Source organism: Plecotus auritus (assembly GCF_963455305.1).
Source record: "Plecotus auritus genome assembly, chromosome: 13".
Lineage (NCBI taxonomy): Eukaryota > Metazoa > Chordata > Mammalia > Chiroptera > Vespertilionidae > Plecotus > Plecotus auritus.
This window is the reverse complement of record NC_137779.1, coordinates 13,195,582-13,209,446: the sequence shown is the minus strand read 5'-3', so window position 1 is coordinate 13,209,446 and position 13,865 is coordinate 13,195,582. Positions and strand designations below refer to the sequence as shown.

At 56.7% G+C, this 13,865-nt stretch overlaps 1 protein-coding gene across 5 annotated transcripts; it reads left to right on the top strand.

The window, feature by feature from the left end:
- Nucleotides 1–1,906: 1,906 nt before the first annotated feature.
- HPD (4-hydroxyphenylpyruvate dioxygenase) lies at nt 1,907–13,021 on the top strand. Of its 5 annotated transcripts, none has more exons than XR_013959516.1 (15): nt 1,907–2,777; nt 2,895–2,921; nt 3,851–3,913; nt 4,259–4,363; nt 4,930–4,972; nt 5,144–5,226; nt 6,606–6,695; nt 7,617–7,720; nt 8,163–8,240; nt 8,693–8,855; nt 8,954–9,025; nt 9,289–10,140; nt 10,581–10,703; nt 11,814–11,930; nt 12,026–12,372. XR_013959516.1 is itself a non-coding variant. In XM_080649521.1 (15 exons), the coding sequence occupies exons 1-15, from the start codon at nt 2,775–2,777 to the stop codon at nt 12,154–12,156; spliced, it is 1,305 nt and encodes a 434-aa protein (XP_080505647.1). In that variant the 5' UTR covers nt 1,907–2,774; the 3' UTR covers nt 12,157–13,021. The 5 variants fall into 5 exon arrangements, 4 of the variants coding, with proteins under 4 accessions (XP_080505647.1, XP_080505648.1, XP_080505646.1 ...); XM_080649521.1 differs by having other exon boundaries at nt 8,745–8,855; nt 9,222–9,376; nt 12,026–13,021; XM_080649522.1 differs by having other exon boundaries at nt 9,289–9,376; nt 12,026–13,021.
- Nucleotides 13,022–13,865: the final 844 nt, after the last annotated feature.

Here is a 13,865-nt window from a genome sequence, read left to right as displayed (position 1 = left end):
GAGGCAGTTTTCACCTCTCACAACAGATTTAGCCGCAGCTCAGGCTGCCGTCTCCCCACGGTCACTCTGCAGCCACGCAGGCATCAGCGGTGTGTCATCCATTCGAGGAGGCTCTGCACGCCGCCCCAAGGCCCCTGGGCAGGTGCCGAGCACGCAGCAAGGTCTTCAGAACGGAGCTCAGGGCCCCGGCCACCCGGGCCAAGGTCTGAGGAAGAGAGGCCAGTGTTTACAGAGCTGGGAATAGCGCCTCCATGCCTCCGGGAGGACATCTCTTGCCCCTTCATCCTTTCCTTCCCCAAACAGTGCTCCTGCCATCTTTCAGGGAGCCAGGGCCCAGGGCCCAGGGCCCAATTCCACTGCTGCTACCACCACGCGGGCTTCCCGAGCACGGCCCGGGTTTGATGGTGTGCTAGGGAGCCAGCATCAGTCCTCCTCTAGCTAAGGTGTATTACAGCAACAACAGAACAGGACAAAACACAAAAACCACCACAGCGCCTGGCCGGCATTGCTCAGCGCCTGAGCCTCGACCTATGAACCAGGAGGTCAGGGTTCGATTCCCGGTCAGGGCACATGCCTGGGTTGAGGGCTTAATCCCCAGTGTGGGGCGTGCAGGAGGCAGCCGATCAATGATTCTCTCTCATCACTGATGTTTCTCTCTCTTTCTCCCTCTCCCGTCCTCTCTGAAATCAATAAAAATGTATTTTAAACACACACACACACAAATAAAAACCAGTAAAGCTGGCCCAGGCAACAGGCGCAGGGGGGCACGTCCAGAGGAAACCGGGGGCCAGTGCCGAGGGTCTCCTCCCAGGCGGTCACACGGGATGCACGGCATTCCTCCAGCAAGGGCTTGTGAAACGCCCTCTGCCAGGGACCCGTGCCTGAGCCCCAGAGCTCAGGGTTCTCACTGGATGCAGGTCTCATGGCACCCGCTGCACAGCATGTACTCAAGTCCCAGACTCCCAGCGGGGCGCAGGTGCTCAGCATAAAGCGCACCGCTTGTCCAAGTGGCCTGGGCCCAGGGATGCCCGCCGCCTCGGTGGAGACTGCTGGCCTGTGAGCTCCACTCTGGCTCCTTTCTCTCTGGGTTTCTCAGCTGCAAACCTAGACCCGGGGCAGGGGGGTGAGATGGACCGAGGGCAGGCTGGTGAGGTCCCCCAGGAGGGGCAGAGTAAGGAGGAGGGACCACCTTGCCTGCTTCCAGCTCTGCCCAGCAAACAGAGAAAGGGCCTTAGCCGATTTGGCTCAGTGGTTGGAGCTTCTGCCTACGGACTGAAGGGTCTTGGGTTCGATTCCGGTCAAGGGCACGTTCCTCAGTTGCAGGCTCAATCCCTGGCCCTGGTCGATTGGGCTGATCAGTTGGGAACGTGCGGGAGGCAACCCATGGATGTGTCTCTCTCACATTGAGGTTTCTCTCTCTGTCTCTCCCCTTCCCTTTCACTCTCCCTAAAAAGAAATCGATGGGGAAAAAAATATCCTTGGCTGAAGATTTTAAAAATAACAACAACAGAAGAAAACCGAGAAAGGAAGGGAGGAGGTGTCTGGCGGTGGGATGGGCTCCCACATCAGGAGCACACAGGCTGGACCTTGGACCTCTGTTCTCACCAGGCCCGGAGCTCGGGGGAGGAGCCCAGCACTTGCTCGCTATTTGTCGGTTTTTCTCATCTGGAACATCGGAACGTTGTGCCAGGTGATCCTTGAGGTCATTACCAGCCAGGATGATCTGTTTCTCTGAGTGTTTTTGTGAAGACTGATGTAGGACCTTTTGGAAGCCAAAAGGCAAGAGTCGTAGCCCAGTCATGGACAAAGTCGGTCGGTGTCAGGGCTGGAAAAAGCGTTTCCAGGCAACGCCTTGGAAACGTCCCCCAGAGAGTTCATAAAGTCGGTTCCCTGCAGAGAGGGCTCAGCCACTCACACTCCATCCTCCGGGAAAGCGAGGCCTCCCCACCACCTGGAGATACTGAGAACCTGCGCCAGGGGCAGAGCCATAACCTCTATCCGCAGACTCAGGCTGTGGCCACACCAAGGCCCCACCCCATTCTCCATCAGCCCCCAAACTCCAAAGAAACATAACTAATCATAACCACCATTAACAAAGCCCCTACTGTGCACCAGGTTCTCCTGCCAAAGACGTGGGCTCTATCGCACTTCATCCCCACCACACCGTTAATGCTCTCCTTTTACAGATGGGGAGACTGAGGCTCAGGGGGGCTTGGTGTCTTCCGTCAGTCACACAGGATGCAGCAGCTCCAGGGTTTGAACCCCACACCCGGGCCTCTAACCACTATGGAATCCAATAGATGTAACCCTTTTACCCGAATATGAACCCCACGTTTGTCATGCAAATGGGGCTTCAAGACTAGTTCCTGGTCCCCCCTCCCACTCTCCCTGAACAAGAATTCTGGGGCCAGCACTGCACTCCAGCTGGCCTTGGCTTCTGAGCGTTAGGTTCTGGAGGGCAGAGATCACAGTCCAAGCCCGTGGTCCTAGAAAGAATGTGCCCTTGGCTTCTTGCCTGGCCACTGCCTAGTGGCCCTGGGCCAGTCACTCCCCCTCTCCAGACCTGACTGCACTGCCCTGTCCAGGGAGGCCACTGGATCGCAGGCTCCCAGGCCTACGAGCTTCCAGGGTTGGGATCAGCTCCTCCCCTTCGCCCCCCAGGAAGACCAAGAGGCCAGAGGCGGGACCTGCTGGGTGTTAAATACCTCTGCCCAGCACTCCTCCCGGCCTCTCGTCCCAGTCTTCCCAGCAGGAAGCCGTGACCAAGATCCATCATGGTAAGTGCCTGCCCAGGGCCATGGCAGCCTCCCCAGGTGGCGCGACCAGCAGGGAGACTTCCAGAAACACTGTGTGGCTGAATTTCCGAGCCTTACTGTCCTTTTCTTTCTCCTTAGACATCTTACACCAACAAAGGAGAGAAGGTAAGCAGAAGGGGAAATGTGGACCGGGGCCCGGGGAGACTGGGGTGTCAGCAAACCTCAGAAGAGGAATAAGGCCCTGGCTAGTTGCTCAGTGGTTAGAGCACCCGCCCAGGCACCTAAGGGTTGCAGGTTAGATCCCCAGCCCCCGTCAGGGTGCTTGCGGAGGCAACCAATCAATGTGTTTCTCACACATTGATGTTCTTCTCTCTCTCTCTCTCTCTTTCTCTCTCCCCCACCAACCTTCTTCCCTCCCTTTCTCTAAAACTCAATGGAGCCCAGGGCCGGCGTGGCTCAGTGATTGAGCATCGACCTATGAACCAGGGGGTCACGATTTGATTCCTGGTCAGGGCACATGCCCAGGTTGCGGGCTCGATCCCCAGTGTGGGGTGTGCAGGAGGCAGCCAATCAATGATTCTCTCTTATCACTGATGTTTCTATCTCTCTATTCCTCTCCCTTTCTCTCTGAAATCAATAAAAAATATATTTAAAAAAATAACAAAAATAAAAATCAATGGAAAAAATATCCTCGGGTGAGGGTTGAAAAAAAGAAGAGGAATAAGTAGACGGGTTTGTGATGCCCAGGATGCACACTCAAGGTCACCTCTGGCCCTCAGACTGTGCTGGACTCAACCACAGACTCTTCCTAAGAAAAATGTCTGCCTCTTCTTAAGTTCCTGTCAATCTCTTAATCCTGCCTGGAAGTTCTTCCTAAGGTCCAACTGAAATCTGTGCTGCTGTAGCATCCAGCTGTTTCCCTCTGTGAAAGCTGGGCAGGCCTCCTGAGGGGCTTCCCAATCCTGGCCCCCCAGGAGCCCAAGTTCTGCATGAGAAACCTGCTTTGCATCTTGGCAAGGGTGGGGGTCAAGGGGTCGGACCAGGGAGGTGACCCACCTCCAGGCATTCAGTCTCACCCCCTCTCTCCTTCTCAGCCCGAGAGAGGCCGATTCCTCCACTTCCACTCTGTGACCTTCTGGGTTGGCAATGCCAAGCAGGTAGAGGCCTGGGCGAGGTACCGGAGTGGGCAGAGGGCGGGCGGGAGGGCCTCGGGGACCCGGGGGGACTCCAGCTGAGCCTGTGATTGGCCCCGGGAGGGGAGGATCAGGGCCAGTGCTGGGACTGGCTGGAAGGACAGATACTCTGGGTCCTATTTACACAGTCAGGGTTCAGGGCCGGACCCCAGCAGGAATCTTATCTGAGGTCAGGAGGGGTCAGAGGGCAGCCTTTCTCCCCAGGAGGGCCTCTGCCCTGGGGCCAGGGGGCCGAGCAGCGGAGGGGAATGGAGCTCTCGTGGGCCCCCAAGGTGGCCCCTGGGCCCTCACAGTTGCTCTGTGATGCAGGCTGCGTCCTTCTACTGCAGCAAGATGGGCTTTAAGCCGCTCGCCTACAAGGGCCTGGAGACCGGGTCCAGGGAGGTGGTCAGCCACGTGGTCAAACAAGGGCAGGTGAGTCCCCCCGCAGGACCACCACTCACCAGGAGACCCACCCCCTCTTCCTGCTGCTCTCTGAGCTCCCCGAGACTCGCGCGCCTTTGGGTGAGGTAGACCGAGGCCCTTTCTCCAAGCAGACCCAGGCCTCTTCCTGGGTGCCTGGCATGGCGAGGGGAGCATGAGCTGCGTGCAGCCTCCCACCCCCACCCCGCCCTGACCCCTCCACCAGGCACCTCGGTACCACACGCAACAGGGACCTTCTTAGTTTCACCTCCTTCTCCGATGCGGGCCTCACGGATGTTCAGGAAAAACTGGCAGAGGCCTCAGGCATCAGAGCGAGAAGACTGAGCCCACGAGGCCTCAGCAGCTGTCCCAGGGGTGGCTGGCACACGGGAAGCCCCCAGTCCTTCAGGACCAAGGGACACACTAAGGCAGCAGGGACTGCAACCAGGGCCGGGCCCTGGCTGGGGGGCTACTCACTCTGGTTCCTTTTGCCCCCACCAGGGTGTCAGTGGCGAGCAGGGAGGAGGGGTGGGGGTCCCCAGGGCCACAGCTCACCCGCCTGCTCCTCTGTGTCCTAGATTGTGTTTGTTTTCTCCTCCGCTCTCAACCCCTGGAACAAAGGTGAGGGGACCCCCGGGGTTCGAGGTGCCAGGGGCTGGAGACCTGGTATCATGGGTGGGGTCAGGGTTCAGGGAGGGGGCCTCAGCCTAGAAGGAGATGGAGCCCAGCAGGCTGGGAGTACCGGTGAGGGGGCCGTGACTCCAACACCACCTCCACCCCTGCCGGCCACAGAGATGGGCGATCACCTGGTGAAACACGGGGACGGAGTGAAGGACATCGCATTCGAGGTGGAAGACTGTGACTACATAGTGCAGGTGAGGCCAGGCCGCTGGTGTGGAGACGGAGCAATCAGGCTCGCCTGCCCGCTGTCCCCACAGGGACCCCGTCCGTCAGGGTCAGTCAGGGCTGAAGGACACTGCTGTGTTGAGGGACACACGCTTGACTTCCAGTGACGCTCTGACCCAACCGCGTGTCCTCTCTCTGAGCCTCAGTTTCCACAACCATAAAATGAGGGTAACCACAGCACCCCTACCTCACTGAGCTCTCAAAGGGGCAATGAGATCACAGTGACCATTTCCTTCTTTCTTTTTTTTTAATCGATTCCAGAGAGGAAGGGAGAGGGAGAGAGATAGAAACATCAATGATGAGAGAGAATCATTGATTGGCTGCCTCCTGCACGCCCCACACTGAGGACTGAGCCTGCAACCTGGGCATGTGGCCTGACCGGGAATCGAACCGTGACCTCTGGTTCATAGGTCGAGCCACACCGGCCAGGCACAGTGGCCATTTCTTGAGTACGACTCTAGACCAAACCCTTCACTCGAGAGACAGTTTAGAGGTTCAGATCCCAGATCGCAGAGGCAGACTGCCTGGGCCTGAATCTTACTTGCTGTGTGAGCTCGGGCAAGTGGCTTAACTTCTCTGTGCCTCAATTTCCTCACCTATAAAATGGAGACAATAAGAGTATCTTTCATATAATGTCACTGTGAGGATGAAAGAGGTTAGTACAGCCGTGGGCAAACTACGGCCCGCAGGCCGGATCCGGCCCGTTCGGCTGTTCTATCCGGCCCGCGGAGCCAAAAGAGCAGAGGGTTCTCTTGCTCTCCCCTCCGCTCCTTTACTTTGAATTTCTATTAGTTCACACAAACACTCCATCCATGCTTTTGTTTCGGCCCTCCGGTCCAGTTTAAGAACCCATTGTGGCCCTCGAGTCAAAAAGTTTGCCCACCCCTGGGTTAATACCTACAGCAGTGCCTCACATGTGACAAGCATAGACACGTAGTAAGGTAGGTTTTGCTACATACATATATGAATTATGTGTGTAAGGCAGAGGTCTGACACATCATCGGTGCTCAGTTAATGCCAGCTCAAATTCTTCTTATGGAACCCCCCTTTTTACAGATGGGGAAAGGGAGGACTGGAGAGGGGAAAGGGCCACCGAGTGAGTTAGGAGAGGCAGACAGACCCCCACCCCCAAATGGGTTTGTCTCCCATAGAATCAACTCTGGGCCTGGGCCTCTGTTTCCCAATCTGCCAAATGGGCATGAGGCATGGGTACCAGGGCCAAGTGCAGAAGCTGGCCAGGGTTCTTGCCCGGGGCTGGACCCCGCAGAGGTAATCCAGCAGGAGCAGCCTGCAAGGGCTCCCGGAGGGTCCAGCCCTCACCACCTCCCCCGGCCCATCTCCCCTGCAGAAAGCCCGGCAACGGGGCGCCAAAATCATCCGGGAGCCCTGGGTGGAGCAAGACAAGTTTGGGAAGGTGAAGTTTGCTGTGCTGCAGACGGTGAGTAAACTTCGGTGCCCCCCTCCGGCCATCCGCACCCACTAAGATGCCGGGATGCCCCGCCCCCGCCCAGACTCCTCATGCCCCCAGCGTTTCAAAGCACAGCCTTCTCCCCGGAGTCTGATCACCTGTAATGCCTGCCCAGGTGCAGAGGCCGATGAGCGCTACCTGCCTCCCCCATCCCCCCACACACTTCCCTTCCTCTCCAGGGGGTGACATCATGGGGATGGGAGCTTCAGGTAGGGTCTGGGAAGCCACACCCCTGCGCTAGCTGTGTGACTTTGGGCAAATCACTTCACCTCTCTGTGACCACATTTAAACGAGCAAGGACTGGAGTTGGACTCTGTGTGATCTGAGACGCACTACTTAACCTGTGTGTGCCTCAGTTTCTTCACCTGTAAGCCTCCTAGGGTCAAGGTCAAATGAGGTCACACGTGTACAGCACTTAGCACAACGGTGGCTCGCACAGACACTCAAGCAAAGATCACCAAGTGTGTTTCGCACCTGTGTTATCGTCACACAGACAACCACAGCCCTACCTTCTCAAGATTAAATACACCTTAAAGATGGTTCCGATCGACAGCGCCTTAGGTGTGGTCTGATCCAACGCCCTCGTCATTCTTCACTTAGTCACATCTTTTTATGGCACCAGGCACTGACCTAGGTGCTGACGACACGGCGTTGAGCAAGGGTCCCTGCCCTCGCAGAACCTCTGGTCTGTGGGACACACAGAGTCAAAGAAATTCCCAAATGACAGATGGCAAGTCATTTCAGAAAGGGGACCTGACTTGCCCAAGATCACACAGCAGGTTAGGATCCGTCCCGGCTGGGACCCAGGGCTGTGTTGGCGCCATGAAACTCGGCCTGGCCCCAGCGGGGAAGGGAGCGCAGGGGCCCAGCCAGCCTGTTTTCCGCCCGTAGTATGGGGACACGACACACACCCTGGTGGAGAAGATGAACTACACCGGCTTCTTCCTGCCTGGGTTCGAGCCCACGACAAACAGGGACCCCACACTCTCCAAGCTGTGAGTGCTCCTGGGGTGGGGCGGGGCGCAGCGCGGGGGGGGGGGGTAGGGGGTGGGGAGAGAGACAATGCTCCCCTCCTCTGGGCTTCTCTGCAGAGGTGGAGCGTTGCGAGCCCGCTGGGGAGCTCCTGAGGGCCCCCATGTGTGGCTTGGAGAGGCAGCACAGAGCCTAAGAACACAGGCTCTGGAACCAGCCTGCCTGGGTTCAAATCCCAGCTCTGTCACTTCACAGCTACTTAACTTTGGCAAGTCACTTTACTTCTCTGCACCTCAGTTTCTTCACCTGTAAAATGGGGCTAGTAAGGGCGTGTGAACCGACACAAATAAGATGCCTGTAGTAGGTGCCATGCAACAGGGAGCTGTTATAGTCGCTGAGGAGCCAGAGGGAAAGAGAGCAGATTTAGGGAGTGACTTTCAGCCCTTAACCAAGTCCCTCTCCCAGGCCCCAGAGCAACCTCCAGGTCATCGACCACATCGTAGGGAACCAGCCCGATCAGGAGATGCTGTCCGCCTCAGATTGGTGAGTCCCTGGCCCAGGCCCTCCCCACAAAGACCCATGCCCCCATGTCCTTGTCCCAGGACACCAGCGTGGGCCCCAGAGCACCAGGGGGTAGGAAGTTCGCTTGAGGCTTGTTCCCTGTAAAACCGTCCCATGGAGACCAGAGGATTTAAGGCCCAAAGTGGAGGCTGGGAGGAAGCCTGCCTCCACCCAAGCAGCACCCTTGTGCAAATTAGGAGCAAGGGCCCCTGCTCAAAGCACTTGCTGTGGAGGCACTGCTTTACCATAAGGATCTGGTTACAAGACTGTACTCCCGCCCGACGGGAAACGGTCAGGATAAAGGTGCAAATCTGTGATGTGTGTGACGGGAACGGCGCTCCTTCTCAGAGTGTGCTCAGGGAACAGATTCTGGAAGCGGGGATAGGGGCCCGGGGCCCGTCCCAGAGCCGACGTGCCCTCCCGGCCACCCGCAGGTACCTGAATAACCTGCAGTTCCACCGCTTCTGGTCTGTGGACGACACGCAGGTGCACACGGAGTACAGCTCTCTGCGCTCCATCGTGGTGGCCAATTACGAGGAATCCATCAAGATGCCCATTAACGAGCCAGCGCCGGGCAGGAAGAAGTCCCAGATCCAGGTGGGGCCAGACTGGGGGAGAAGAACGCAGGGGAGAGGTGTGAGGGCCCTGGTGGTGACGGGGCCAATGACAGGGGTGTCCTTGTTGCCCTCCCGCAGGAATACGTGGACTACAACGGGGGCGCGGGGGTCCAGCACATCGCTCTCAAGACCCAAGACATCATCACAGCGGTGAGAGGCCCATCCCTGGCCCTGATCCACCTCCGACTCAGCTCCAGGGCCAATCCCTGCAAAAAGGAAAAGCGGGGTGGGGGGGCGGGCAGTGCAGCCCCCAATTCACCGGCCACGAGGGCTGACGGGGCCCCTGCTGGTCCCTGCCCCTCGTGTGCAGGCACATTCTCAATCCGCAGAGTTCATCTCTCTTCAGAACCACATTCTGGGCTTCAGGAACAGCAGGTGCCGGAGTTAACAGGAAGCCTGCGTTCTCTTCCCAGTTCTGCCAGGGACTTGCTGTGTTTCTCTGCGGGATTCAACCTCCCTCTCTGAGCTTTCGTTGTCTCACCTTGGAAATGAGGATATCAGGTCCAGATGGATTAGGTCCTTTGAGCCAAATTAAATGTCCTGAGTCTATGGCTCCAGCCGCTGGGGAGACTGGGCCCTCCCTATTCCTTCTTTTTATTTTATTTTATTTTTAAAAATTTCTTTATTGATTAAGGTGTTACATATGTGTCCTTATCCCCCCATTGCCCCCCCACCTCCCCACTCATGCCCTCACCCACCTGTTGTCTGTGTCCACTGGTTAGGCTTATATGCATGCAGACAAGTCCTTTGGTTGGTCTCTATCCCTATTCCTTCTATGGCTGTATGTGGCAGAGTGGTCAAGAGCCTGGCCCATCCCATTCAATCCCAGCCCAACCAAGAATTCACTGCGTGACCCTGGCAACTTCATTCATTCATTCATTCACTTACTCAATGTTTATTGAGGGCTGACTATGTGCCGGGTGCTGTTTTAGGTACTTGGGACCCATCTATGGAGGCAGAAAACAAAACAAGTCAAATGCACGCGTTAGAAGGCAGTGAGCGCTCTGGAGGAAAATACAGCAAGGCAGTGGGAGAGGGAGGGTGTAGGGCACCACCATTTAAACAGGGTGGTCACGAAAGGCCTCCCTGAGAAGGAGACATTTGAGAATGCAGAGTTGGAAGGGCCAGATTGGGAAGAAGCACGTGACTATCTGGGGGAAAGCACCCCGGGCAGAAGGGACAGCCAGGGCAGAGGAAGGCTGGAGGAACAGCAAGATCCTGTGGATGGAACAGAATGAGCAAAGGAGAGAGGGGCAGGAGCCAAGGTTAGCACGCTGGAGGGGGGGCGGATGGTGAGGACTTCCACTCTGAGATGGGACACCCCCGTGGGGTACGCAGAGCAGTGACATGGCCGGCATTTTAATAAAGGCACTCTGGTGATGATGTTGAGAATAGATACTTAGTCTCTCAATGCCTTGGTTTCCCCAGCTATGAAATGGGGACAATATCCTCCAAGTGCCTCAGGAGACCATGTAAGGACGTAACGAGGCAGTGCTTAGGAAGTGCTGGAGCTGGCACACCGTGATTGCTGCTCTTCGAAGGGGAGCCACACGCCCCCGAGGAGGAAGGGGACGGGGTCACAGCACATCCGGGCCGTTTGGGGGAGCTAGGACAGGGACCCTGCCTCCTCCTGGCCAGCACCTCCACCTGGCTAGGGATGTTGAGCATGGCAGAGGAGGCTGACCTTGACCCTGTTCCGAAACAGATTCGCCACTTGAGAGAGAGAGGCATGGAGTTCCTGGATGTTCCGTCCACGTATTACAAACAACTGCGGGAGAAGCTCAAGTCGGCCAAGATCCGGGTGAAGGAGAGCCTGGATGCCCTGGAGGTGAGGCTGGAGTCGTCAGCTGGGAGAGCGCGTCGAGTTCCATCCCACCTCACAAATATTGTCCAAAGCCCTCCCCTGCCCCAGGCACCCAGACACAGGGGGAAGCCAGACCAGGCCCCTGCTGTCATGGGACTCGCATTCTGGTGGGGAAACAGGTGACAAGTACATAGCACGAACACCATCAGAGAGCGAGAGAGTCGGGACTGTACAGAAAGTTAGAATAGCCTATGACAGAGCGTGACCTGGGGCCACGTCAGGAGGTAGTCAGGGAAAGCTTCTCTGAGGACGTGCCATCTCCGTGAAATCTAGGTGCTGAGAAGGGGTTGGCCATGTGAAAGGCGGGGCGAGAGCCATCCTGGCAGAGGGAACAGCAGTGCAAAGGTCCTGAGGCAGGAGCTAGCTCCGAGTGCCTGAGGAACAGACAGACTAGAGTGATGAAAGGACGAACGGCCTAGGTCAGAGGGGCAGGCTATTTAGGACTTTGGATTTTGTCCTTCTGTGGCCTAAAATCATAGTAGCTTTTTGGGGGGGTTTCTAATCATTTTAGTAATATACTAGAGGCCCAGTGCACAAAATTCATGCACGGGTAGGATCCCTAGCAGCTGCCAGCTGCTGGCCGGGGCCTCCCTTCGCACCCGCCTTGGCCTGGTACCGCCAGCTCACCTGCTCCACCATCCCGCCACGGTCCCGCTCTGGTTGGTCCTCTCTGGTTGGGGCCCACCCGGCCGGCAACGCCCATTGCCAGTGCCACTCTCCGACGCTGGCCATGTTCTGCCCCGCCCCCTGGTGGTCAGTGCACGTCTAACTCCCTGTCTGTGTGGAAGATGGATTGTACAGAGGCAAAAGCAGAAGCAGGGAGAACTCTGTGGAGGCTACTAGGTGGTCCAGGCCAGCCAGGATGCAATTGGGGATCTCTTTAGCTTTTACTTATTTATTTATTTTGAGAGGATCTATTTTGAGCTGTCTGGAACTGTTGGAGACACAGGTCTTTTCTTGGCTTAGGGGGTGCAGGAGCCCCTTCCTATATGGACTTTCTAAGGAATTTCCAGGATGCCAGGCTAGAGGAGCAGGTGGGCCTCCCCGTAATCCCGCCCTCTATCTCCAATTTAGGAGCTGAAAATCCTGGTGGACTACGACGAGAACGGCTACCTCTTACAGATCTTCACCAAGCCCATGCAGGACCGGCCCACACTCTTCCTGGAAGTCATTCAGCGCCACAACCACCAGGTAGGTGGCGCCTGTTCCCAGCAAGCCCGAGGGGCATGCAGGTTAGCCTGGTTGGCTTTCTGGACTCGCAACTCACCTCCTCTCTCCTGCTGCAGGGTTTTGGAGCCGGCAACTTCAATGCACTGTTCAAGGCTTTCGAGGAGGAGCAGAACTTGCGGGGCAACCTCACAGACCTGGAGACCAACGGAGTGGTCCGGGGCATGTAGACCCCGCGAGTGCCGCCTGACCCGCCGAGGCCCCGCCCACCGGCCAGCGCACGGGGGGCCACGCCCCCTAGCTCTGGAACGCGCCCACCCCAGTCTCTGAACAGCAAGCCCTTCTCTTACTGGCCATTCCCTCTAGATCCCGCCCACCAGCTCGTTGGGACCCCCCCCCAACGTTCCGCCCACCTCCTGACCACGCCCTCGTCTGCGGCCCAGGGTAATAAAGCGGACAGGGATCCAATGCGGTGTCTTGGTGTCTGTGTGGGAGGCTAGAGCAGTGACGCCGTTTGGCCGCCAGGGGGCAGCAGCGCTGCAGGAGGCGTCCGTGTTAGGGGTAGGGTGCCCCGCGGGAGCGGAGGCGCCAGGTGCTAGCGCTTTGCTAACAGGACCGCGCAGTCGTGGGTAATTCTGGAACCCGGGGGAGCAGAGGGCTTACACTCTAGAAGGGAAGACAGTATCGTTTTGTGAAGTGGTAAATGCTATCAAGAAAATAAAGCAGGCCCTAACCGGTTTGGCTCAGTGGATAGAGCGTCGGCCTGCAGACTGAAGGGTCCCAGGTTCGATTCCCGTCAAGGGCATGTACCTTAGTTGCGGACACGTCCCCAGTGGGAGGTGTGCAGGAGGCAGCTGATCAATGTTTCTCTCTCATCGATGTTTCTCTCTATCCCTCTCCCTTCCTCTCTGTAGAAAATCAATAAAATATATTTAAAAATAAATAAAGCAGGGCCCGGCCGGCGTGGCTCAGTAGTTGAATGTTGACTTATGAACCAGGAGGTGAGGGTTCTATTCCCTGTGTGGGGTGTGCAGGAGGCAGCCGATCAATAATTATCATCATTGATGCTTCTAACTCTCCCTCTCCCTTCCTCTCTGAAATCAATAAAAATATATTAAAAAAGAAAAAGAAAGCAGGTGGTGCGACTGTGTGGAGGTGAGGAGGTGAAGCTGGAGGGGGGGATGAATTTCTATCAAGGGTGACATTTGGGGGCCAGCGTGGGAAAATTTGGAAAAACAGCATCCCAGGAAGAGTAAAGGTCTGAAGGTGGACCGCACTTGGCAGCCTTCTCCTGTCTGGCAGCTTCTGATCTCTAAAGATGAGCCCAAACTTCTGGGCACAGAGAGGGGAGGGTGTTAGCAAAGGGACTTTGGGGGGAGCATCCTTTTTTTTTTTTAAATATATTTTATTGATTTTTTACAGAGAGGAAGGGAGAGGGATAGAGAGATGGAAACATCGATGAGAGAGAAACATCGATCAGCTGCCTCCTGCACATTCCCTACTGGGGATGTGCCCGCAACCAAGGTACATGCCCTTGACTGGAATCGAACCTGGGACCCTTGAGTCCGCAGGCCGACGCTCTATCCACTGAGCCAAACCGGTCAGGGCTGGGGGAGCATTCTTGCTCTGCAACCATGGGACATGGTTCTGGTCTGGGAGGTAGAATGGGCAGGGAGGGATTTCTGGTCTGAGAGGTAGAACGGGCAGGGAGGGATTTCTGGTCTGAGAGGTAGAACGGGCAGGGAGGGATTTGAGCCCCTTCACTCAGTGCAGCTCCAGACCCACAGCCTCGCTAGTTCACACTCAAGTGTGAAGGACCCTTGCAAAAGAATGACGCAGTTGGAAGAGGAGCTACTAGTCCTAAAACTCTTGGAAGGACATTTTTCTTCAAAATCAGACACTCAACCCGTTGAGCCACAATGACCAGGCTCTAAAGTAAATTTTTAAAAAATGGGTGGG

Bases quoted from the DNA above. Each gene is read 5' to 3' on its own strand.
- HPD (XM_080649520.1), top strand. The intron at 5,227-6,605 runs GTGAGGCCAGGC...TCTCCCCTGCAG, and splicing joins ACTGTGACTACATAGTGCAG to AAAGCCCGGCAACGGGGCGC. The intron at 9,377-10,580 runs GTCCAGATGGAT...GTTCCGAAACAG, and splicing joins CTTGGAAATGAGGATATCAG to ATTCGCCACTTGAGAGAGAG.